This window comes from Centroberyx affinis, unplaced genomic scaffold (assembly GCF_046629955.1).
Source record: "Centroberyx affinis isolate AG114_WGS23_722 - 3 ecotype Tasmania unplaced genomic scaffold, CSIRO-AGI_Caff_v1 ptg001778l_1, whole genome shotgun sequence".
Lineage (NCBI taxonomy): Eukaryota > Metazoa > Chordata > Actinopteri > Beryciformes > Berycidae > Centroberyx > Centroberyx affinis.
The window spans coordinates 193,885-219,524 of NW_027280171.1; the positions used below are offsets into that span (position 1 = coordinate 193,885).

Here is a 25,640-nt window from a genome sequence, read left to right on the forward strand (position 1 = left end):
CGCGGTGTCCTCAGGCGTCTCTTCTGCTCCTGAGCGCTCCGTGCGCGCTGGGTTTTATATCTCTGTGCGCCACACGCGCCGCAGAAGACGCGTCAGAGATGCGCTCTGTTTAGCGCAAGTCTCTGCCTTTCTTCATGTGCACGTCACTAGTGATGCTGTCACCGCAGTGTTTTTAAAACATGTTTTCATTAGTTTTAATGACTTAACAATAAAATTACAAACTAAAAATAGATGAAGTCGTGTTGATATGACTTGTTTCCAATGAGACCAAGAGGTTGGAAATTAACCAATTTTTAAGCTGTCCTATCCCTTATGAAAAGAACTATTGCAATTCAATGATAAAATCTAGGAGGATAGCCTACTAACCAAATATCACAAGTCCCTGAAGGAATATGACATGAATATCACAGTGATACTGTAGGAGAAGGTCACTATAAACTCACCCTTCAGTACCTTAGACACACTATAAGTCCCTATAGGAAAATTATTGAATTATGGTGATTGTTAGGAATATGCACTGCAAAGCAGTACATTGATATGCATTGGGAGCTAAGACAATGCTACTAGTTAAGTTAATTCCACAACAGATAGAGCTGTTAAGGACCTTTTACAAGTGGGATGTAAGTGGTCTGATTTAGTGCAGAAATAACTGTATTATCAATATTGTAATGTACATTCTATGTTATGTCTCTCTCTCACAAACACACACACACACACACACATAAACACACTCTTGCCATCTATCCATCTCACACTAACATACTCTTGCACTCACACATTTCATTTACAAACAAAGACACAGACACACAAACAAATATGCAGACACACACATACACAGACAGGCAAACAGATTGACAGACAGATAGACACACACACACATATGCACACACACACTGAGTGTGACGTTTTAGTATTTGTAAGTCCTGTATGTATAGAGGAAGGGGGTGAGAAAGCAATTCACAATCAAGTAGCGATTCTTCTTTATGTGCACGCATGTGTGAGATTAATAATCACATCTGACATCATAAAAGAATAACCTGCAATGGGAGGCAGAAATGTAACGCTGTGAGCCAACTTTGTTATTCAGATGAGTCTCCTATGGCGTCGCCTTGAGTGATCTGGAATAAAAAGATTTCAACCAGACTCACATGTTCATGAACGCTTTTTTTTGCGGCGTCTGATTGAATCAGTCCACTAATTTTGTTTCACAGTTCATTCCTTCAGATGGAAAGGGAGACTGGGACACTCAACGTGAACAAAAGACCCTAAATTTGAATATGTTATCAAGACACGTCAGCCAAACATCAGCCTAGAAGAGCCCTATCTCCCAGAAACCCTCTTAATAAAAACACCTCAAATAGCACTTCAATTGAAGTTTATCAGTATCACCAAGTGCTTCATTTAACTCCCATTCATAATCCTTTTGTATATCAGCCTCTTCTCTCGCAGGCGTATATTCTATCAAAATCAGCATTCTTCACTGGTGCTGGTTTTTAAGTTGCGCAGAGGATGTGTTAAGGGCTTTTTGTATACCACAGGATGCCATGGAGGAGATGGGGAAAGAGGCACAAGTGCGAGAAAGTAGAGCAAAAAGACATGACCGAATCATGATGATCAGCCATGAATTATAACTTCTCTTCCTCTTCTTGGGATACATATACACGCAGTGACTCGCTTCAAAAGGTACACCACCCCTTTTAAGCAAACAGCTCACTCCTCCAGACGGTGAGTCACGTATAAATAAAGCGGAGGTATATAAAGCGTGCGGACAGGGTTAAGAGGGCAGTTACTGTTCACCTAAACATTAGAATGGGCTAAGTGACTTGTGGTCGTCGGGGGCCAGTCGCACCGGTTCTAGCGTCTTAGAAACAGCTGACATGCTGAGGTTTCTAGGCTACAGTGTCTAGAGTTTAATGGTGTGATGAACAAAAGATTTCCAGTCTACGGCAGTCACCTCATTGATGAGAGGTCAGAGGAGAGTGTCAAGACTCATTCAAGCTAACAAGACAAGTTGACAAGTGTGCAAATAACAGCTGAATGTAACAGTGATGGAAGGGCTTCTCGTGGAACCTTGAAGCAGCCGGGTTCCCCTCCTGTCAGTGAAAAACAGGAAGATGAAGCTACAGTTGGCACAGGATCACCAATAGTGGACGAGTGAAGAGTGGAAACATGTCGCCTGGTCCAACAAAACCAGGGTCAGAATTTGGCATATATATGGCAATATCTCAACCTACTACAGATTACTTTTGGCATGAAGTGGAACGGGATGTTTGCAGCATTAGCGTGTCATTGAATAATCTGCAGGAACCGCATGACGGTATTGAGTCAACGTGGACCAAGATCCATGTGGAACATTTCCAGCACCTAGTTGAATCCATGGCTTGAAGAATTCAGGCTGTTCTGGAGGCAAAAGGGGTTCCTATGCAGTACTAGCTAAGTGTAGCCTACCTAATAAAGTGGCCATTGAGTGTACATAAAATAGTAGTGTAATAGTACAGTAGTGTCTTCCCTGCATCAAAGTGTGTTAAAGATATAGTAGATAAATCAAACTGCAGAAATTTGTCACACAGTGGATGAAGTCACCAGGTCAGATTTTGCAGGAATTTCACTGGATTGCTTTACGGCATAGAGGGAAATTGCTTTACAGCACAAAACAGGAAGACACAGCACAAACGGAGCTAAAACTTTCAGAGTTTCTGGCAATGGCAGACGGTGGAAGGAGTGAAAGGCCGATGGAAAAACCACATGCTGTAAAGCAGAAGAGAAAACAAACGCATGCTTAGTGACAAATAGCAACATCCTCTTCACGACAGGAACCAACGGGGTTTATGGGAAATGTGGTCTTAAATTAGAAAAACACTAGAACTAACAATACCACTGGCATGAGATAGAGGCTACCAATTCTCTCGACCATGATGTCATTTGTTTACAGTAATTATACCAAGGAATCTCAATTAATTTGACAATGATATATTGATGTTTAAAAATGCAGCACCATTAATTGAATACAGCACAAAATAGGTTCTTGGCGCTTTGTGCTTAGCTTCTTTTTATCAGAAACTGTTTCTGTACTAAATGCTCGAATTGCCCTCCCGATGTTTGGAGTATCAGTCTTTTACAGAACAAGCTGTTTAAATGCAAATGTGTTTTCTCTCCTCCTCCTCTTCTCTCATCAGCCTCCTGGTTTGTACAATATGTACTGCCTGTGAATCACACATTTCAAATTTACAGTGCATAAAACTGTTAAAAGAAAACACTGACAAGCAGGCTGTCCATATCTCCTCTATCACAGGGCAGTTGCATGCACACGGACTGAGAAGAGGACTGAAAAAGGCTAAATCTGTTACTGCTTTGGTGCTTTCTTGGCTATTGTATATCTTTTACACACAACTCTGACAGTAAAATTGCTGCTTCTGACTGTACTATTGTCCTACGGTGACACTGTGACTTCTAGTAAGCAAGCACTGCTATTATTTAGATAGAGCATAGGCAGCCCCCTGTTAGGGTATGTGGGCTGCTGCTTGACAGTGAAGGTGATTTGAGTCAAATGGTCCTGATATCAGGCTGATAGTGGAGGTTCAGCCTGCATTGCAACATTAGTGGGAATTTAAATTGGGAAACTACACAAATTTTGTGTGTCTAAATAAAAAAAACTTGAATCAATGCTAAATCAGTTAGTAAAAAGATGTTGTAGCAATGTCAGATTTAAATATTAATTCAATGTAATTTACATTGATGCCTTAGCAATGATTCTGTTGATTCAATGTCAGTTTGCTGTCTGGGTTGTTTTAAAGGAAGTGGTATATCGCCATTGAAGTGTTCTAAAAAAAAAAAAAAAAAAAAAAGATCTTGGTTGTCTGCTATCCACCACTCTGAGCTCTTATCAGCACTTGAAAGAGGTACAGTATGTCTCCAAATTGTGCTTCTCTGAATAGTTTGGCTTTCACATTAATTGACAGCCTTTGCATGCAATTATTGAACCGAAATAACATCTCTGAGAGCACAAGCTTTTCTCCACTTTAATTTAGTTCAGAGCAAGTACAACACTAGTTCCAATTTCTATCACACTAATTGAGTCCCATTGCTATTGGGAAGAGTCACCCTTTCCAGTCTGTCTGTTAATTTACCTGTCTACCTCTACCTCTCAGTGTTCCTCTCTCTCTGCCTCCTATGCTCTTTCTCTCCATGTATGTGTGAGCGACTGCGTGTGTGTGTGTGTGTGTGTCACATCTGTTCTCGGTTTAAAAGCGCCTCACATGTCACGTCATGAGAAAGTTCATATAAGGTGTTTTGATTGACAGATGGAGAATTGAACAGAAGGTCGCGGCCAAGCGGTGACCTCTTGGTTCGGCTCAGGTGTGACCTGGAGGTCGGGGTCCATGAGCCCCGAGGGACTCTGATATTAGGAAGCCCGGTGAAAGTTGTCGTCGCATCAACCGGCACTAAACTTTGGTTTAATAAATGCTGTGACAGACATAACCTATGTGAGACCATGGGTGTTTGTCACACTGCTATCAATGTCATTTAATGATGAGTATGTGATTGAGCAGTAATGCGCGGTCCACAGATATCAAAGCAACAAACAGACTTTTTTTTTAACAATTCCTGTCCCCTGGTGTGTGGATTCAGATGCTAACAAACTTAAAAAAAAATCAATACTTGAATTGACTTGAATTGACTTGAATCCGATCCAAAGTGCTACGTATTCATTTTGGAGAAGAAAATCATTACTTGTTCATCATCCAGTATCTCCACAATTCAAAGGATGCTGTTCGTAAAAGTTATCCAAGGACACCGTTATGAAAACTTCATTTTTTGTGATAAGTTGCAAGATTAGATCAGTTTTTTCAAATGGTGGACATCTCATCTTGAAAAAAATCTCGTAAATTGCAAACAGGTGATGGAAACCAAAGCAAAAAACAATATAATCTTGATCAACTGCCATTTACTGTAACACATACTATGTGTTTGAAATATGATTGTCAAACTAGTATATTGGTGTTAAAGTGTTGACTGCTATTGGTGGTGATGGTGGTAGTGCTGTCTCATATCTAATTACTATGGATTACAAAATGCAACACCGAAGTGAAATGTCCCTTTAAAGCTGCAGCGTTGCAAAGAGGAAAACTGGAAAAGAACATGTTGCCACTCTCACATGCATAAAGATTTATTTCTAAATCTTTTTTAAAATCTTCCTGTTTATTGAATAATTAATGTAACACAGGACAAACAGCATTAGTAATCAAGATGAGTAATCAGCTGTTGTGGTTTAATGTCTTAACATGTATACAGGCACTTTCCCAGGCATTTACCATAGTAAATGTTATGGTTTTTTTTTTTGGCATTTTATGCTTTATTGGACAGATATAGTGAGAGAGAGACAGGAAGGTATGGGAGAGAGAACAAGGGGACGACATGCAGCAAAGGAACGCCCCTCACCATAGTAAATGTGACAACCACTGAACCTATTACCACCATGCATATGCGTCACTCAAGAGCAGCCTGATAATGGAAGGCTAATGTATGATTTAAGGATTCCATCAAATGCGTTAAAAAGCATTTGAAAGCATCAGTTCTCAAGAGTGTTCTGCATTTATAAAGGACAAAATTGTCCTGTGAGTGTGTCCAAACACTTATTCTACAAATTAAAAGGCATTTTCGAGGTTTAATGTTAATATTCAGGTAGCTGGTGGAACATAGGACATAATGTTGCGTTCCTGGGCGCACAGTCACTCAAACACAGCTGCCACTGAAAATTGGCAAGACTTTTTTGATGACACTGTCCAGTATTCAACTTCACACACACACTCAAAATTCTCTCACTATAATGTGTTAATATTCCTCTTCTCTTTCTCTCTGCCAACCTGGCTGACTGTCTGTAGTCTGTTGTTCATTGTTTTTCATTTTCCTCATCTTTGCCAAGTCTTTTTGGTGTCTTAAGGAGGATCTTGGTGAGATAGGGGGCTTACTGGATGAAGACAGCGGGGAGAGATGGACATACAGGCTGCCAATCTACAAGCTCAGTTTGCTGAGCGCGGAGGGAGCGGCCTCCGTAAACCCTTATCGCTTCCTTTTGACAGAACTCTGCTGGTTCTCTCTTTAATTCCCTTGCGGTTTCACTTTGCCTCTCCCCCCACGTTTCCTTTCTTTCTCTATGCGCCGTGCCTCTGTTGGTCGATCTCCTGCCTTTGATTCCAGGCTTCTCTACCACCTCTATTTTTTCCCCACTCCTTTAGTTCTCTCATGTCCTCTGGCATCGCATTTAGCGCCCTCATTTAGCATCTGAGGTGCCCTTATCCAATCAACGTCTGTGTGGCATGAAGAGTTTGCCACCAACGAGACAGGATGCGACGTGCAGATGTTTCCAGCGTGTGTTATTTGCCTTTTATAGCATTTCCAAGCAGACATGATTACTAGAAAGCTTCAAAGAGAAGAAATATATTGGTGCAGTGGGATGCAGTGTGTATTTGTGACTATATGTGTACTCTGTGTATGTGTCTATGTTTCCATCAGTTGTGTATGTGTTGTGTGTGTGTGCACTCCAGGCATGTGTATTTTTCTGTGTGTGTGTGTTTGTCGAAGCACAAGAACTCATTTTTGTTAGTCCAACACTGTTATTGATTTAACATAGTTATACAACATCCCTTTCTCTTCGTCATCCCAGCGCTTTGTGAAAAAAGCAAAATCCATTTCTCATGATTCCCTCTCCATCCTCAACCCCCTTCAAAGATCCTGCAGACACAGGAGGGGATCGAAGCACACAGCCTCAATGAAATTACAGCGTCCTCAATTTCCCGGCGTTTCCATCACAAAAGAAAGGCAAAACACAACGCATTCAAAGCCTCGAAGTTATAGGATTGTGCTTCAATTTCAGGGGATTGTGATGCCTTGCTTGTGTTTGTAAAAAAGAAAAAGGTTGTATATTTTGTTTGAGGAAGATCTGTCTCTTTTCCTGGTAATCAGAAGACGATGGGGTAATAGGAGGACAGAAAGAGTGAAAATCAGAGCTGAGGACTTGGGAAAATGGGTCAAAAGTCCAATTCTTAAATTCTTAAACTTGAATCAAAAGTTTGGCCTTCCAGAGAAAGCCAAAACTGGAGACATTCTCAAGTGAATCCACAGAGCTCAAGTCAACAAAGACACATTTAAATGAATCTTGAAGCCAAATGTGTCTTTACATTTGTATTGTGTTACAATGGGATAAAAAAAATGCTTATTTTTCCATCTGCCTTTCCTCCTCAAGAAATTACATCTATATCTATATATCTATATATGTTGATATGGTTAAAAAAAAATCCACCCTCAAACAGAATTCAGTACATTATTCCTATGACCTTTAGTTTTTCAAATAACTTCAGATTCAGATTCAAATAACTGTGATTATGAATAACTCTATCCCAAACCTAAAACAATAGAAGCAAAGCAAAAAGGTCAGGTCAGAGGTTTGGAGATTAATTTGATTTTGTGATTTTGTTGACTATTTGTGGACTGGAATATTTGTTTGAGATTTTACACCAAAAGAGCTTTAGTTTCATTATAGTGCTAACAGATGTGAAGCAGAAAATCACCCTGGTTACTGTCACGGTGTCACCATGTCCTCAAACTCTGTCACCCATACACTGCCAATGGAGTAGCTAAAGGATGTTTTCTCTTGATGACATCTTAAGAGACTCTTGCCCTTCTTCATTCTACCTTTCACAAAGATTAGTTAATGGTCAGGCAATTCTGAGAATATGACATGGAAATTCTGCTGCTGTTGGGTTTTCACTCTAAGGAGAATTTAGTTTATATTGTATGTCATCTGTGTTGTTTCATTTGACAAAGTCTTGACTGGTTCAAGTGAACTGTCAGTCACTGTCAGTCTTTTGAGTCTCTCTATGTCTCTCAGTTTTTGTTACTTCTCTCAGTGCCACTTATATTTTTGTCACCACTCTATCTGTGGAGAAATTAGGGAACTGTGTTCCTCCAGTTCAATCAGTGTGTGCTTACCGTACCTGTCATAGGGGTAATTAAGTGTTTCCTTGCACAGAAATTGCCAATCTAATCTTCTGTGTTTGCTTCATGATTTGTAGTGATGGATCTGTCAGTCAAGTTGGGTGTGGTTCCCATGGCAATAAGGGAAGTGAAGTAGTCATTCTCTTCAACCAATGGCCAAAGTAAATTGCCTTTTGCCTCCTAAACAGCGTTGCTATGGAGAGGCAATTACCTTAAGCACAGTAATTGTGCCAGACTAATGTGTCAGGCCTTTACCGCTCAAATTAGTTGTCCACCCCCCCCACTCACTCACTCATTTGTAATCCTCCAGGAGAAAGTGGATACAGGTGAGCTGTTTATTTTAAGGATGCTTGATTGTAAGAGTCAACAGAGCTGTTGTGATTACGCATACACGGCGAAGGAGAAACATGATGGGATTCATGCCTGTCAGTGTAAGTGCGACTACAAGGCTGCACGGGTATGGATGTGTGTACATACTGATGTATGCTGTGGCGACCTGACACCGCTGTCATCGTACGAACACGCTGAATCAGAAGTGTCAGCTTTCAGATAGGATCCCTTCCACTGGCTTCCTCTCCAGCACCCGGCTGCAGAGACCCAGGTGCGTCCATGCCGTCCCTCAGGCGTTCCCCTAGTTGCTTTCCCTCCAGACCACCTGTTCAGCACACACACACACACACACACACACACACACACTCAGTTCCCTCAGGTGGCCGCTGGCATTATGACACAGGTGAAATGAGACGCGCCGGCCGGTGCAGCCATACCAATGTGGATGCTGATCCAGTGCGACTCGGAGGGAACATCTGAGTGGGAGTGAATCCCCATTTAGATCCGTATTAATTTTATTTCTCAGTTAAAGACGTTTGAAAGTGGGCCACCTATGGAGAAAACATGACCTGTTTCAATCTCCATTCTCTGTGCGGATTAAATCAGCTCTCATCACCGCTGATCTGCCGTGAGGAATGGGATTAATCAATCGGAAACAGTACATCTATCTGCAAATTAAAACCTGCTCTCATCACTGAACACGTAGCTCTATGATTCTGGTCTTATTTTGGTAACATGTTGAGTGGGTGGCATTCTCTCAACAAGAGAACATCAATCATTCAAACCTCAGACATGCAAACTGACCAGTTAATGGAATAAGCATCAGTAACAAAACATGAGACAATGATAAAAATGGCATTAAAGCAATAGGGAGGATGCACCGGAAGTTGTTTGTTGATGGACAGAAGGCAAATTAGACTGTGCAAGGCATTATATAATACATATGAACACGTTTCATATTTTGAAAAAAGGTTTGATCTAGTCCTTCAATATTTCTAATAATTTCAATCAACCAGAAAATTTTAACAGATAAAAAGACCATATTACAATGTTGTTTGGATTACAGAAATTCTACCATACTTTAAATGTGATACATTTTTGCATACTATGTGTGTTTTTTTATGATGATTTTTGAAGCACATATGGCAGCTAAGTACAATAATGAATACAACAGCGATAACAACATCTCCTCCTGACCTATATGTCCATATGTAGCCTCTCATGAATATTTTCAATCCAATTATCATTTTCCTTTGAGTATGTATTAAAATCAATTCAGGCTCTGTCAGACTTTGATTTGTTCAGGTTGTGTCTCATAAATTTACAAGGAAAGAAGGGAAAAAACTGTAGCAGACGTGGAGTTCTGTGCTTCATCATGGCAACGCAGTGTGTGTTATTGACTGCGGTTCCCCACACGCAAACCTCTGGTTGGATCAATGCATTCTCAGTTAATTGTCGAGCTGTGAAGACGTAAAGATGCATTATTGTTTCCTCTTGTTGGTGACTATTGATGAGACTGAGTTGCTGCTTGCCAGGAAGCTCACTTGGGTTTCCATGTCTAACTCAGTTGATTTACACCACAGCGTCACTGGAGAGGAACAGCAGATGCTGAGTACAAACCACAGTGTATTACAGATATGCAAATTTTAGTTTGGTTCAGCTACTAGTCGATGAGTCATTTAATAAACCCCTAAGCTTGGTTAATGTTTTAAATGTTATCACAAAAACAACCAAAGGCATTTCACTCGAAGAGAGAAAAAATATTCAATGCAATCATCAGCAAAGCTTTTTCACTTTTGGAGAAGTTTTAAAATGTACAGATCATAAGCAGATTATGATTTATTTGATATGATAAATGTTGATAGTCCATACATTTGCAGCTGGTGGTATTTGACAGATAGTTTATTGGGCTCTTTGGTGGAAGGTGCATTTCACTGTTTGTTGGATGTCTTACTGAGGACAGAGCTGGACGCTTTAGGGGAGGCTGGGTTGACCCTTGATGCTGAGCCTCTCTGCCTGGCAGCCATTTTCTCTGCCTTCAGCTGAAAAAGATACAGCAGGGATTATGGAAATCACCTTTGGAGGGACAAAACTAAGTAATTTATGTGGTATTATCCTTTATAAGCCAGAGAGCCAAAAAATAATAGCAACGGTGGATTTTTTTGTCATTCACAGGCATGGAACCTTCATAAATAGCACTGTAATGTGTTGTGGTTCAGTAACTACACCAGGAATTGCAACTTTCATGGTAGTCAGGGCCATAAAACAAATGGCTACGGAACAGTGTGTGTTTATGAGCAGTCGCTGCTGAATTTGATATCCATTTATCATAAATCAACTCAGAGGTTTCTCTTTTCCACTCATAAATTGACTCATGCGATGAGCCTCAAATAGAAAGAATAATAATACTATTCAGGGAGACTACTGTTCGGGATACTTGTACTCAAGTCTTTAGGGAACTCAGTTCAGTACCACTGTATGTGCACAGTAACTGCTAAATTTTTGGAGAAATCAATCTGAAGCGTATTAAATCATACATAATTAACTACAGATAAATGCACAAAAGTGTTCCACATCAATGCATTCCTTTTTCTAAGTATTCCAAAAGACCTCTCATAATGTTGCCATTATGTCATTATTGGCCTGATATCATTTGTAAACTTATCATCTTTAAAACATTTTTAATTAGGTAAATTTGTTTTGTCCATTCCAAGGTTTCAAAACACCTCCTTGTGACTATTCTAATAAGAGTATGTGGTCTTATTAGTTGTGTTTTGAAGCATTATGGTTTTGGATGCATACTGTACTGTAGGTGAAATCTTTGCTGGTGGAACTCCTGGAACCTTTAATAAACCCAAAAAGAAAGACTTGTATGAGTAGACTAAACTAGGCAAGATGCTATGATGGAAGTCAATCCAAGACCTCTGTGTGACCCTTGTATTCATGTGGCATAGATGAGTTCGAGAAGAAGTTCATCTTTCCAACACACCACATGCATATTGGAGGTTTATAGTGGTCCTGAAGGTCCCCACAGTTGTAAAGTTTTACCACAAATATATGGAGAGAGACAAATATACAAACATACATACAAATATAGTCTAGGTGGGAAATCAATGAATTGGTCAAATCTAAGGGTTGCAGATGCAGTTTGTGGGCTTTCAGGTGTCCTTTACTGCACTATATTGCATTTGACCTGAACATAGCTCTCTGCTCTGTGCACTTGTTTGTTCAGCAGCATCGCTCCACTGCTCTCTGCTGCCCTCATGTGCCACTTAAGGGAACTTTCCTCACCCAGTAGACCGGCTGGATCACCAAAAGTAAAGAATATGAGATGACAAACAGCACGACGGTTGAACCTGTTGACAGACCTGTCAGACCGGAAGGTGAGGTGGTTCCATGTGACTTCTCAACCACATGTGGCTGGAATGATGCAGACTGTTCAGGACACCAGGCAGAGAATGGAGGACCATCTATGTACCACACACACACACACAAGGACACAGAGCAAGAAAGACGCATTTTGCTCTCTGGGGTCTTTAACGTCGATCTACCTGCTATAGCTTTTCACTGCAGATAGAGTCATCACATATCTGGTGCATGTCGCTCTCTCACCTGAGCCACTGGCCTCCAGTGCGAGGTAACCGTCTGCCAGGGAGCTGAACCCCGTCAGCCCCCCCATGGCGGCATAGGGGACATCCCTTCCCACCGGCTGACCCCGCGCCTCCCTCTCTGCTTTCGTCTCAACCTGCAGGAAAAAGAGGAAAAAGTGACAGTACAGTGACTTAAGGTCAAGTTGTGAGGCGTTTTACCTTATATCTGAGGAATAATGGTAGCAAAGTTGATCCTAAATCTGGTACTCGCCAGTGTGTGGTGGGCAGAGCTTGGCTGGCCACACCCACAGGTGAAGGGGCTCTGGAACCCAGAACAGCAGGGGCCTGATACATAGGAAACATGTGTGAAATTCATCTGGAACACTTATATTTTCCTTGAGTAAGAACTTGTAACTTGTAACTTGCTATAACTTGTAACTTGTATTTTAGGGGTATTACAGGAACTACGACTGACTTTGAGTGTGGGGATGTCAGACTCACACTTCTTGCACAAGTGCCCAGTAGCCTCACTGTGATCTTGAGGCAAGTGTTTACACCTGCAGCGGACAGGCTGCGACCCGTTTCGGGGAACGTACTGGTAGGCGGGACAGTGACAACCCCTGACCCGGCACAGGAGGGCCAGGGGGCGCTCAGGGGGAACCACGACAAATTCTGTCTTATGTTGCTTGTACCTGGAAGAGATGTATCTTTAAAAAGAGACAACAGCTTGGTCTATGCGTGTGTGTCTATATGTGCTGGAGGAAAGGCTGGGTGGGGCTGATTTCATGTGTTCTGGTGTAGCGTACTACCTGTGTGTGCAGAAGCATTGTGTCTCAGGGCCAATGAGTTTGCAGTCGATGCCTCCTGGCACCCCGAAGCTCACATACAGCCTGTTCTTCACTCTCTGAGGAAGCACCTTCCTCTTGTACTCCTCATATTGCTCTGGAGTGAACAGTTTTCCTCCGTCAGCATCACCCACAATCCTAAGAGAAACACACCACCATAAAACCTCATAAAGCTACAGTCAAGATTCTTGTCAACATGATTACACATACACAACATGCTGATCACTACTACTGAGGCAAGCACAGATGATATATCCTTTTGGTATCTTCTAACTTAAATTGGTGTTATAAGTGAGCAACGCCAAATACAACTGTTCTCTTTTTAGCAGTCACATTATTGCTGCTAGCTGTTGTTGTTGCTTGCTAGCCCCAAGGTGTCTGAAAACCTCTCAGAGTAAATAAATCAGGTGAGACTGAGAGCTAATCCCAGCAGTGCCGACAGAATAAAGTCTAACGTTAAGACAAACCTTCTGTACTCCACATAGTCATCCACTGCCTTTAAAGCAGATTTATCGACACATATTGTCTCCATTGTCAAACATCAGATATGCTGTTTTCTTCCCATGTAGAAAACAACCGCTATCTGGTTTAGCTTCAGTGTTAACGTTGCCATGGAAATAGTCGCAGCCTTCCCTCTATCGGGTGAAAAGCGAACTGCAAGTAAATACCGAAGAGGGTTCACACACACACACACACACACACACACACACACACACAGAGAGAGACAGGGAGAGAGAGAGAGAGGGGGGGGGGGGGGGGGGCGTGCGGGGGGAGAGAACCAGAACGCGATATAAAATACATTTCCCATAATGCCATAGCAATGACGCACGCAGTGCACGTTCACGGGAACCATGACAGTCACGCATAGTTGCATGCGCGGAGTCATAGCTGCCGACTTTTGACTGCGAGGACCTCATCATTTCCCAGACTGTTGTCGAAGCCAAAGTAAAAGTCAGCGCTGCTAGCAAGCGGACGTAAACCTCAGTATGTAGCTCGTTAGCTAAGTTTTTAACGGAGACCGCGGGCGGTTCACAGTATTTCCCCGGCGACAGCAACAACACCCCGGGGTTGCCAAACAACAAGCATCATTCAGTGTCAGCCAGAGGCAGCAGCTGTAGCTCTCTGTCGCCCCGTCCCTGCTTTTCTGGAGCCTCTTTATTCCAGCTACAACTACAAGATAGCTTTTCAATCAACACGTTTAGGTAAATAATCTGTTTAAGATTACTCCATGTACTCCATTTGCAGATGACGGTTTGCCTTTTCTGGTGGCTGACAAGTTTGTTTGTTGCCGAGCTAACATGTCGAGCTAACATGTTAACTGGAGTTAGAAGAGGCTTCACTTTTAGCTTTAATGGCATTCTGTGCAGTTGATCTATTGGTCTATTGAACGTCAACTTACAGATATTCCGAAAACCTTTGGTAGTTAAAAGTCTTGAAACTAAACTTATCATCTGGTGTTTTTCAATCTTTGTCGGAGCGTTTGTAATGTCAATATCTTTTAATCATGTTGAGCAAACTATTGTGTAATTTGCAGTGACAAAGTCGACTCTGGTTAAGTTGCCCCTCCACAACTTATGAAAAGCCTAGGACTCTGTGTGTGTGTGTGTGTGTGTGTGTTTACAGTCTGTCTTCTGTAGTGACATTTCAGATTTGTGCCCATGTTTGTCTGGTCAGCTGAATAAACCCACATCTGAGCCTACCAGCTGTTGATTAAGCGGTAATGTCACAGTTGGCAGCTGTGGTAGTCAATGTTTAACCTGTGGGTTAGGTATTTCACTGACACCAGGTGAAAACCGGGCTGCGATTCTTATCGACGGTCAATCATTCCACAGGATACACTGTTTTTGTTTGAGTAGCCTGCCAAACAAGTGGAACATTCATTGTCCAAACCCTTAGCCTAAACGGTGTGCCTTTCCTGAGAACAATGCCCAGGCCTACTGAATAGCCTGACAGCACAGTGGAAGTAGTTTAGATACCAAGACTGCTCTGGCTGCCAAGTGTCAACCATACGATTATTTAAAATGGATAAGATTTGTTGTCAGACACATGAAAATAATCTTGAGAATTTTCTATAATCATGTGGCCAAATAGAAAACACTGTTGGACAAAGGCAACAAGGACTTTGCGCCTTTCATGTTCAGGGTTGTCATGGTGAAACTGTTTTTCAGCCACACAAACTAAAGGTTATAGTATTCAAAGTGGCTGATATATTTCTGCTGGCTGGCTGGCAGTTTCGTGTAGACATTGTAACTTCCTCAAAGACATCAACTGTTACTTCCATCAAGACTTTGCACCTTGCTTTCTGTTTCCTCCAGTTTTTGCCTGCTGATGCATGGTCCATATCTACATTGTAGATCTACACACAGGTCATAGGAAGGACATATTTGTGTGTGTGTGTGTGTGTGTATGGATAGAGACTAGGAGACATCACTGAACGGATTCTGTTACTTTTCTTTTCATAATTTATTCCCCCTCAGTCAGTGTCCCTTATCTGACCTCAATAGGATGTGACACTCCCACGCCCATGAGAGAGAGCAGAGAATGAACCCAGTGACAGGGTTGTGAAAACTGAGATATTATCGTCTAATTTCCGCTATGTGTGCACTGTGCATTCATAGGCTATTTGTCAGGCCAATGACCATTATGGAGGTGGGATTAGAAAATGAATAGGCTACCCTCTATACCTCAGCTTGTTACTGTGTCAGCCATCCCCTATCTGGAGCTACAAAGTGGGTCCTATGAAATCTAAACTGGTAATCAGGTTTCTGGGCTAAGAAGGCTGAAAAAGATTTCTTGATGAGCAGGCTATTGTGCACCCTGACCCAAAGCAGATTCTTCCCTCAGTAATAGGTAATGAGTCTGGGAAGCCTGTTTGATGCAGCCAACAACTTGTAGCCAGTATTGAGGAGCTGGATGTTGTTCTTATTGTATCCAGCGCGTGCAGTGGTGTGTGTGTGTGTGTGTTGGAAAATTACTTGCGTGTCCCCCCACCAAGAAATCTTCAGCCACTCAAAATAGAGCCCTGAAATAAAAGCCAGACTGCTCAGTGGGGCTATGAGTCCAAGATGAATCCTCAACCTGAATCTAGAGGAGCTTAAGGAGTTGGTGGCTATGCAGTATGTCACAGTTCTCCGATTGCCTTGTTTTGGGTTCTCTTCACCCTTAGTGGGTCAGTTCGCTCATGTTGCTCACCTGCATTTCTCACCCTGGTGAGCAGAGTTTACACCAGCTGCTTCCTTTTGAATTTGAATTATTTACCAACCCAGTACAACACAGGATACTGCTCAGAGTTTGAGCTCAGTGCTGTTGGTGTAATGAGAGATTAAAATCCTTGCTACATCTATGTATTAAAGGTGAAAATTAAAAAGGTCTAGGTTGTGCATTTGTAACGGCTGTATGATTTGTGTGTTTCTTTCTTTTTTTCCTTTCTTTCACTTCGTCTTTGCTTTCCTTCTTCCTCGTTCTAGTTCTCAGAGTTCGGCAACGATGCCTGCGGACCCCCGGGTTGAACACCCAGTTTGCATCAGTGGTTTGGTGCCAGCCGTCTTTCAGCCAAAACACCTGATCACTGGTACCTGTGGGCGTCAGCTGCCGTCTCGTTTCACCACCTCTTAGGGGTGGCAGGATGGCCTAGCGGTCAGAGAGACTGTCCTTTAGCTGGATGAGCCCTTGTATTGGCAAGCACCTGTCCTACTGAAGCGTCCTCGAGCAAGACACTTAATCCCTACCAGCTCCAGGAGTGCTGTTATGTAGCTGATCCCCGACCGCTGACCTCACTGTGGAGAAGCAAAACCGACAGGCATCAACAGAGCGTCCACCCCTCTCTTTCCCAAGTAACATTTTAAACCTCCCATTTCCAGTCCTCCCTAGATACCACCTCCTGCAGTCCTAATTCCCGCTGTCAGCTCCATCAGCCCCTCTCCAGCTCCCCTCCCCATCCCCTCCCCGCTCCAGTACCATGCTGGGCACGCTCCTGCGGAGGAACATGTCCCAGAAGCTGAGCGTGCTGCTGCTGGTGTTCGGCCTGGTGTGGGGACTCATGCTGCTGCGCTACACCGTGCAGCAGCCTCGCCACCAGAGCAGCGCCGAGCTACGCCAGCAGATCCTGGAGCTCAGCCGGCGCTACGTCAAGGTCCTGACCGAGGAGAACCAGAACGCCCCGGGCGGGCCGCAGGGAACCTCCATGGCTGGTTATGGTGAGCCTTTTTGGGGAATTAACTTGCTTTAGAGAAAGATTAACACAAAAAAATGTCTATCTTTTGTGAGAAAGTCTGGTCAAACATTGTTTTCTTTTTGTTCTTTCTCATTGTCTTTCTTTCTTTCTCTTTCTTTCTTTCTTTTATACACACACACAGCTGATCTGAAGAGGACCATAGCTGTGTTGCTGGATGACATTCTGACGCGGCTGGTAAAACTGGAGGGGAAAATCGACCTGGTGGTCAACGCCTCCTCCACTAACACCTCCCACGCTGCAGGGGGCGTCCTTGCCTCTGCGCCAGCTGCCTTACAGAAAGCCTTGAAGCAGGACAGCCACCCAGGGACGCCCCGCCTCCACCCACACATACCTAATAGGCCTAGACTGCATCAAGGAGCGTAGTGTCAATAGATATAGTGTTATTTTTAACGCATCACACTTTCGCGGAGTTAATCACTGATCTAACAATATTAGAATAATGAAAAGCAATAGGAAGCAGTATGGACATCCTCTAACTTAAAACACGGGATGCATTTCGGAAATGCCGACTCAGAAGAAAGGAGGACTGCTTGATGCTCTTTCCTTTTCATATGCTGATATTTATTTTTTTACCAGGACTACCCAGCACCTTTTTTGATATTTACATTGCTGACCTTCTTTGTTTTAAATTTTAGCTACTTTTTATGATGGTGTCATGATTGGAACTTGACTGACTGTTTACAGCAAATGTGTAGAGGTAAACACTCATGGAACTGAATCTCCGTCTCATATGTTTTACCGTAGAAATGGCTAAGAACGCTTCAGTGTGTACAGCGCCTATGAATTTGCAATACTGCTTCAACATATCGAAATGCTGAACTAGATAGTACACTCATGGTAGTAAGGAACAGCTGCATTTCAATTTGCAGCTGGTCCAATTGCGTATTATGTAGAAGATTCCTCTTTTAGCTAATATATATATATACAATGATTTTATGGATAATTAAACTGTATAGTAGACCTGACAGAGATAATCCAAAGAATGTTATTTGCACTCCCTGTGAAGGCAGTTTAAATGTGTATTTACTTTGGCTGTAAGACAGCTGGAAGTCTATGTAGAATATGAGGGGACAATGTTTATTTGCCACCGCATACATGACAAAGAGCGTATGTGTTATATGTCTCAATTGCAATCCAATATTTAGCTCCCATGCTCAGTGTTGGGAGCTGTTTTATTTTAGATGTGGAATGGATTGAATGTACTGTATGGTCAATATTTAGCCCTGTAGTGCTGTTAAGATGACTGACCTATTGCTTACACGTGTTCAGGGTTCATGTTGCACTGTGACTCCATAGGGATTCCCTAAAAATAGTGGGCTCGTCCAACTTTGACATTAGGGATATTTTAGGGGGAGGACGTCAAGCTCTGACATATCTATTCTTCCAGCCTCGCTGCAGCAGACACTGAACATGGTTTCTGTAATGCCAAGAGTCCGGCCCAGGGGAAGGAAAGAGGCTTTGTTGCTGATGCTCATAAAGGTGATGATACATGAGCAACTCTGTGAGGCAATGAAGATGGGCAATATTGTCATCAATATGGCTTGGGAAATTGTATGGGACAAAATCATAGTAATGGCATAGTAATATATGAGGAACACAATTGGGGCTGAAACATTCAGTCATAATTGCCCATTTACTTTGCTTTAAATGTTGCCCAGACTTCATGACCTTAAGTGTGTTTCGAAGCCAGTACAGTGAATAATTGAATTGTGGTTACTCTATGCTTTGAGCGATGCCATAAATGTACTTTGCTTCAAAGATGGTAAGGCAGATTGTCAGCTGTCCTTTAACACCCAGAAGTGTCATATTAGTTTACATTCATACACATTGAGGATTTTAACAAGCTTCATGGATACACAAAATTACTTTTGAACTCATGGAAAAATACGTTGTTCCCCGTCCAGATGATTTTTTTATCACAGATCCTCCATCCAGTGAATCCCTGTGAATTAAATCAGATGAAAAATTGTTGGAAAATGTATCCGTGTCATTCTGGTGTTTTTCGCTGTGACATGATGTGCCTCAGCAGCAAACAAGGAATCAAATTTTGTTTTCTACCATCCAAATATTAGGCCAGTGGTTCCCAAAGTGGGGACCGAGGACCTACAGGGGTCCTTGAGATGGTTCTAGGGGATCTCCAGCCAAAAGAGGAATAGTTTAATAGTTTTATGCTATTTCAGTCACTACAGGTTTTAGCATAATGAGAATGTATAAAGATGACTGTTTTGATTGTAGGTTTCACTGTCCCCACTTTTGCACCTTTTGTTTTGTTGCCCAGCTACAATATAAACAGTTACGTAATTCTGCATGAAGTCAACTAGCAGCCGAAATCGTCTCAGGTGGCATCCATTTTATCAGATGGGTTCCCTGAAAAAGTTTGGGGACCCATGTATCGGGCACATTAGCACAACAATCAAGTTTGGCATCGAGGAAGCGTGGGAGGAGAGCCAGCTGCTGACGTCACACTCTGCAGTCCATAAACAAACCTTCCCCCCCCGCCCCCCTCCGCATGCGCCATCTTCTAGCTAACCGGCCTGAACAAAACGGTGTATAAAACCCCAGTACGGACCATTTAGGTCATATTTGTCGGTTATATTATATTGCACAATGAGTGACATTGAGGATGGAAACTATGACGGGCGGGTAAGTGTTTACAGTTAAAGATATCAAGTATTTCCTTTCCCCCTTTCTTTCTCTTGTGTGGCTGCCGATAAGGAACACTGCAAGGCAATGCACCAGCAACGTTGCGTTACGCTACGTACTTATATGACTTAACGTTAATGTTATCGGTGTTAGAGGCGGATAGAGCTCTTGCTTTACTTTTAGCAAACATTGTTTTTACATCGCTTTTTTTGTTTCACTGAATGTTCCCGCTCCAGTGAGACTGCCTCAATCAAACCCCTCTAACGTTAGCTAGCTAGCTAGCGTGCAAAATTAATAATTGAGCTACTAACGTTAGACACGGAAATGTAGATCTCGGTATTTGCAGATTGATTTGAATTGGAATTTTTTTTTATCCAATGTATTGCAACTCGTTTATTTGACCTAATGGACGTTATTACTGCGTCGTTTGCACAACATCCCTTGGCTCAAATGTCGCTGCTCTTGCTGCAGCCATATTGCACATGGGCAACCCGAGCTTTTGTTTTGTTGCCTGATCCAGCCTTTATTTATTTTAGCTAGGGATTGCAGTTGAAAGTTTCTGAAAGCCACTCTTCCTTCCCTGCTTTCACGCTGTGATTTAGCTATTTAACTCTGACATTTAAGGCCTAAGCTATTATACAATGTAAACACATAGCTTTCACTTTGTTAGTTGAATTTAGCCCCACCACCTAGACTGTTGTACTGACTTGCCTATTCTGAAATGATACATAATGTAACAACAATGTAATTGTACTGCATTCAGTGTTATAAGTCATTATCTTTTCACTAAAGATATTTTCCTTTTCATAAACCCTTGATCTTAATTTTATTGAATGTTCTTTTTTCATTAAGGTTATTGATCGTGAAGGATTTGAAGAGTTTTATCCAAGAATGTGGAAGAAAATATTCAAGATAAAAGAAGGCTAATGAAAACATTTACAGAGCAGAACATAGAAGTGGAAAGGGAGGAAATGTGACGGAAGAATGGTTTCAGATATAGAAGCACTTGCAGTATAATGGCTAAAATGAAACTGATTTCAATTTGGGTGAAGAGAGGAAAAACAGACCTGGAATCAGAAAATGAGAAAACTGAAAAAAGAAGAATGAAGAAGGATAGAATTCCTGAGAGAAGGGAGTAGCGTAAAAAGAATCTGGAAGAATGAATGTGTCCCTAGGTTAAGTAAATGTACCATTTGTGTTCCAAATGTCTTTTCTGTACCATGCTCCCTTTCTGTAAAATGAAAATGCATGTTAACGTTTAGTTTTTCCCATGGCCCAAGTGGACACGGAAATAGATCTATATTTTACATTGTTACACAGGGTTAATAATGCCACACTGTAAACCAAAGATTTGTTAATTGAAATGATAAGAGCACTAACCCTTTCCTCCACAGTACATAAGCTGTACATTTTAGAAAGGTGTATGTGTGCAACATACTCTGCTACATGTCACTGCTCTGTGTGTGGTAGTTTGTGTGTGAGGCAATATGTGTATTTGTCTATAAAAGTGTTGTTAACACGCTCCTGTGGCAATAGGAGTCTCGCTCCCCATCTAAATCGGACCGTGGGAGTCCAGCTCGGGTCAAGTCGGAGAGCAGGTCCGGCTCCCCGAGTCCATCCCGGGCCTCCAAACGCTCGGAGTCCAGATCCCGCTCTCGTTCAAAATCTAGGTATGCTTTGCCATTTTATTGACCTTTGTGACATTATTGCAAACATTAAGTGCTGCTGATTGATCGACAGTTCACTGAAATGTGTCATCCTGTTAAAGGATGTGCTAAAGCTTCCTGTTCCTTATCATGTCTCTTCTGTCATTGTTTCTCCTCTTTGACTGTTGCCTCTACTCTCCCTCTCATATTCAATTCCCTCTCCCCCTCTGTCACATCTGTTTTAGGTCTCACTCTCGACGGCACTCAAACCGCCGCTACAGCCGCTCACGCTCTCGTTCCCATTCCCACCGGAAGAAGTCCCGCTCCCGTTCCTATAGCCCAGAATACCGCCGCAGGAGGAGCCAGAGCGCCTCTCCCATGTCCAACCGTCGCCGCCACACAGGCAGCAGGGTAAGTGTGATCAGGTCGGAGGGCCAGAATGAACCAAAGGACAGATTGTATACTCTCACACACATGTTGTGCATGTTAATTCTTAAAAACTATAAAGGTATACACTGAGATCTCCCAAAAACGTGGTCTGTTTCTTTAACACTCCACTGTTTAAGCACATTTTCTTTTCATGAAGGAGAGACAAATCACCATAGTTACAGCAAACAAAAAGGCGAGCACACACAAAATGGAGAGTTTTGCATAAGGATTGGAATTGGATGATAAAAAAAAAATGCTTTTCTCATTTATATACTGCAAGGTTTATAGAAATTAAATTCACACACAGGTACTAAGCACAAAGTTTGAAGTCAAAAGGGCAAAAAGATTTTTCACAGTCATTTATTTGTGAGGAAATGTTTTTTCAGGTGTTTCTGCTTAATGCCATGGGAGAACAGCTTGACGTGACATTTAATAACCCCTTTGATTAACCTTCCCCTCCTTTCATTATATCGACAGAACCATGACTTCACAAAAGAAACGTACAGTCATGGCGGGTGATGCTGATGCCAGGGTATGTGGACCTTCTAACATTTTGTAATATGTAATATTTCTATGTGGGCCAAAGGTGTTGCCCCCATTGTAGTATTGAATCAGAGGGATAAGAGCTCCATGTAATAATGTGAGACAGGAATTAGGTGAGAATGTTTCAAAGTGAGCAGAAGGCAAATGGAATGGTTTTTGTACTCTTTCTGTGATTTCTGGCATGTTTTGAAAGCCGTTTCAGAAGGGGTTATTAAAAACTGTCATACAGTTTCCCCACTGAGCATTTCCTATGGACCGGTACAACCAAGAGCCACTTTGAGGGGAAGTGATGGTACACACCTCCTTAACATGTACATAGATCCTTAACTTTAATAGTAACCCATTATCTGCTTAACCTTCCAGCCAAAAGTCATTATGTAAGAATAGGTGTCCAGTTATTTTATTTAAATAAAAATGTTTCCCTCTCTAACAGTGCATATGTCATTTTGGACTAAAACTCATTAATTTATATACCCCCCTTTGTTTACTACAGTATATATGTCAGGGGGAAGTTAGGGAGAATGTCGTTTTGCCTTCCCACCATCCCTTGTATGCAGTTAGAACAAATCTCCCAGAGAAATGGTTATTGTGAATAATTGATGTGCTTTTCTTGAAGATAGAAATTCTCATGCTGCATTACCACTCTTCTGTCCAACATGCTTACTGCAGAAGACATGTTTATCCAAACTGTATGGAGCTCTGAAAGGCACTGAAATGCTGGTGGGACAAAGAAATGTGCATTGCACTCTTACTCTGTAATACTTATTTCAAGTGGCCAAATGTATCAACAAGGAAGTTCCCACAGTTATATACAAAGTAATGGAAGATATTTTCCTAGTGCTGCATTCTTTTGCTTGCCTGAGGTTTGGAAAGACGTGTCTCTACTGTCTTTGTGCCCAATGTGTGTGCTAAATTCCGTGGCGTGGATGAGGTAAGCCACCCTACCAACTCTGACCCTTACTGTTCCAGGCGAACCCTGACCCCAACACATGTTTGGGGGTGTTTGGCTTGAGCCTGTACACTACTGAACGTGACCTGAGGGAAGTGTTTCTCTCGCTACGGTCCTCTTGCGGGGGTCAACGTGGTCTATGACCAGCGCCACCGGTCGCTCCCGTGGCTTTGCCTTCGTTTACTTTGAGAGAATTGAGGATTCCAAAGAGGTATGGGAAATGGTTGTGGTTTTATTTATTGGGTCCGATCGTATAGGCCAATGGGCTTCAGTCCCACTAATATAGGCCGTTTGATCCAGTCTTAACGTTAATTGTTTTTCTTCTATGTTTATTTTGTAAAAAGTTTTGCTCCAGCATATGGCCATTGGCAATTACATATACATGTATTGTGCAGTACTGTTTTCATAGGTGCAATGCATGCAGGGTTAAAAGGTCCTCCCCTTTATATGGGATCCTGTAGTTTTTAGTTAAGTGTGATTACCTGAGCACACCACTAGGTGTCAACATTGCCACACATAATTCTTCTTACACGCCATACATCCCCTGCAAGGGGCTACTGCTTGTAATGTAGGTCGGCCTTTGTGAATTAAATCACTTTACCAAAGTGCATAAGAGATTTTGATAGCAGCTTTGTCTTTTCCTCCCTCTTGTGTTCCCTAGGCAATGGAGCGAGCCAACGGCATGGAGCTGGATGGGAGGCGCATCAGAGTGGATTATTCCATTACCAAGCGTCCCCACACCCCCACGCCAGGAATATTACATGGGTCGGCCAACACAGTAAGAGCACTTAGATGGTCAAGTCCCCTATATCTTAGTTCCTTGTATCTGTAGTGTGGCATTAGACATCAAGTGTACATTACAGAGGTAAAGGGCAGCGAACTGAGATGCAGGGAGTATTGTATTTAGGTAGGAGCTCATTCATACCATTTTTGTTAAATTACTTTCAAATCCTTTAGTGTTACACAAAAGGATTGTGAAATAACGGCCGGGGTCTCTCTGGGAAACGAGATTCCTAATCTCAATGGGATTTACCTGGTAAAATAAAGGTTAAATACAAAAAAAACAACAAAAAAGCAATTTATATCTACTATGACATGGTGCTGAGTTTCTCAATAGATAAGACTCCTGGAGGTCATCACTTGTTGATTTCTCTTGTATCACCAGTAATGGCAGTGGCAGTGGCGGCGTGGCGGCGGTGGCGGTGGCGGCGGCGGCGGCAGTGGCGGCGGCAGCAGCAGTGGGAGCAGGAGGGGGAGAGACTCATACTATGACCGTGGCTATGACCGCTATGACAGATATGACGAGTATGACTACAGGTATAGGTGAGTAATTACCCCGAGCCTCTAGCACATGATGAATGTGAGTACAATATGGATATTACACTGTTGAGTTGGAGGAAAGGTGTAATTTCTTCTGTCTCTCTGCAGTCGCAGGCGCTCTCCGTCACCCTACTACAGCCGATACAGGTCTCGCTCACGATCCCGCTCCTACAGCCCACGTAAGTGTGAAGAGAAACGCATGCAACACACACATCTCCACTGCATTCATGTTCTTGTTTTAAGACATTAGGCTGCCTTTGGTATGCATGTCCAAACACGTTTAGGTACTTTACTCACTGCTGAAAGCAGATTGACTTAATTAACACTGTACTGAGTTGCACCTGTACTAATGTGAAATCCCATTTTATGTTTTTGCAGGACGATACTGAGTCGCTTCTTTCAACATTCAGATTCCCTCCCTCTCATTGCCGGTGTCGGTTCATCAAGTTGTTTCAGAGGGGAATATTTTGAGCTAGCAAGTCCATATCGACAGACAGAACTCTTTAAGTTTGACATAAGAAGTCTTGTTTACATGCAGTAGATGTCTTAATTTCTAGACTTTTTAATGCATCCATGTCGAATGAGAGCAAAGGACTCAACAGCTGATTGTTAACTTGTTGCTTGTTTCCTAGACTTGCATCCTTCCTTCCCTCTTCATTTTCCTAAGCAGTGATTTTGTAGTGATGGTGAATGAACGGCATTCTCTTAATCTGTTACATTGACCTATAATATAGTCTGTGTCATGATGGGGAAGGAAAGATGCAGGGCAACTGGCTTTAGAGTTTCAATAACTAATATTGTTAATGGTGACACTTCATTTTACAACCTGTGTTAGGTAGGTGTTACAAAGAAAGTATAAAACGTCTATGTATGTCTTGGTTTACCGATTAGGTTGATCCCTTTTGCCTAGTGCTAACTCAGTTTTCCTGGTAAGTAGCAGGTAAAATCAGGCTGTAAAATTTGTGTTACCAAAGATCAGTGGTTGGGTCTCTGCTCACATTCGGAGTCACTTTTTTTTAGTCGAGGAAGTCAACATTTGAGTACCTCCACAGAGTTTTATTTTCATGTATTATGTTTCTTATTGTCGTTTCTTTGTATGAAATAAAATTTGAAAAC

At 42.2% G+C, this 25,640-nt stretch overlaps 3 protein-coding genes across 3 annotated transcripts; 2 read left to right on the forward strand and 1 right to left on the reverse strand.

The window, feature by feature from the left end:
- Nucleotides 1-10,299: 10,299 nt before the first annotated feature.
- Nucleotides 10,300-13,292, reverse strand: fam221a (family with sequence similarity 221 member A). Its single transcript, XM_071529294.1, has 6 exons — nucleotides 13,228-13,292; nucleotides 12,725-12,898; nucleotides 12,417-12,607; nucleotides 12,187-12,260; nucleotides 11,938-12,070; nucleotides 10,300-10,367 (listed from the first exon to the last, which is right to left on the reverse strand). Exons 1-6 carry the CDS (start codon nucleotides 13,290-13,292, stop codon nucleotides 10,300-10,302), a joined length of 705 nt encoding a protein of 234 aa, XP_071385395.1.
- Nucleotides 13,293-13,678: 386 nt separating this feature from the next.
- ccdc126 (coiled-coil domain containing 126) lies at nucleotides 13,679-18,934 on the forward strand. Its single transcript, XM_071529322.1, has 3 exons — nucleotides 13,679-13,962; nucleotides 16,228-16,956; nucleotides 17,116-18,934. Exons 2-3 carry the CDS (start codon nucleotides 16,719-16,721, stop codon nucleotides 17,355-17,357), a joined length of 480 nt encoding a protein of 159 aa, XP_071385423.1. The 5' UTR covers nucleotides 13,679-13,962; nucleotides 16,228-16,718; the 3' UTR covers nucleotides 17,358-18,934.
- A 571-nt stretch (nucleotides 18,935-19,505) lies between these two features.
- On the forward strand, nucleotides 19,506-25,640 carry tra2a (transformer 2 alpha homolog). The gene is given in 11 exon segments (XM_071529299.1): nucleotides 19,506-19,637; nucleotides 21,174-21,307; nucleotides 21,529-21,694; nucleotides 23,225-23,302; nucleotides 23,304-23,354; nucleotides 23,356-23,415; nucleotides 23,866-23,961; nucleotides 23,963-23,982; nucleotides 24,393-24,527; nucleotides 24,633-24,703; nucleotides 24,903-25,640. Coding segments are annotated over 11 exon segments (858 nt in total). The 5' UTR covers nucleotides 19,506-19,601; the 3' UTR covers nucleotides 24,914-25,640.

Bases quoted from the DNA above. Each gene is read 5' to 3' on its own strand.
- fam221a (XM_071529294.1), bottom strand. From the start codon at position 13,292: ATGGAGACAATATGTGTCGATAAATCTGCTTTAAAGGCAGTGGATGAC. The intron at 12,608-12,724 runs GTAGTACGCTAC...CATCTCTTCCAG, and splicing joins CAATGCTTCTGCACACACAG to GTACAAGCAACATAAGACAG. The intron at 12,071-12,186 runs GCGAGTACCAGA...TTTTTCCTGCAG, and splicing joins GCTCTGCCCACCACACACTG to GTTGAGACGAAAGCAGAGAG.
- ccdc126 (XM_071529322.1), top strand. From the start codon at position 16,719: ATGCTGGGCACGCTCCTGCGGAGGAACATGTCCCAGAAGCTGAGCGTG. The intron at 16,957-17,115 runs GTGAGCCTTTTT...ACACACACACAG, and splicing joins AACCTCCATGGCTGGTTATG to CTGATCTGAAGAGGACCATA.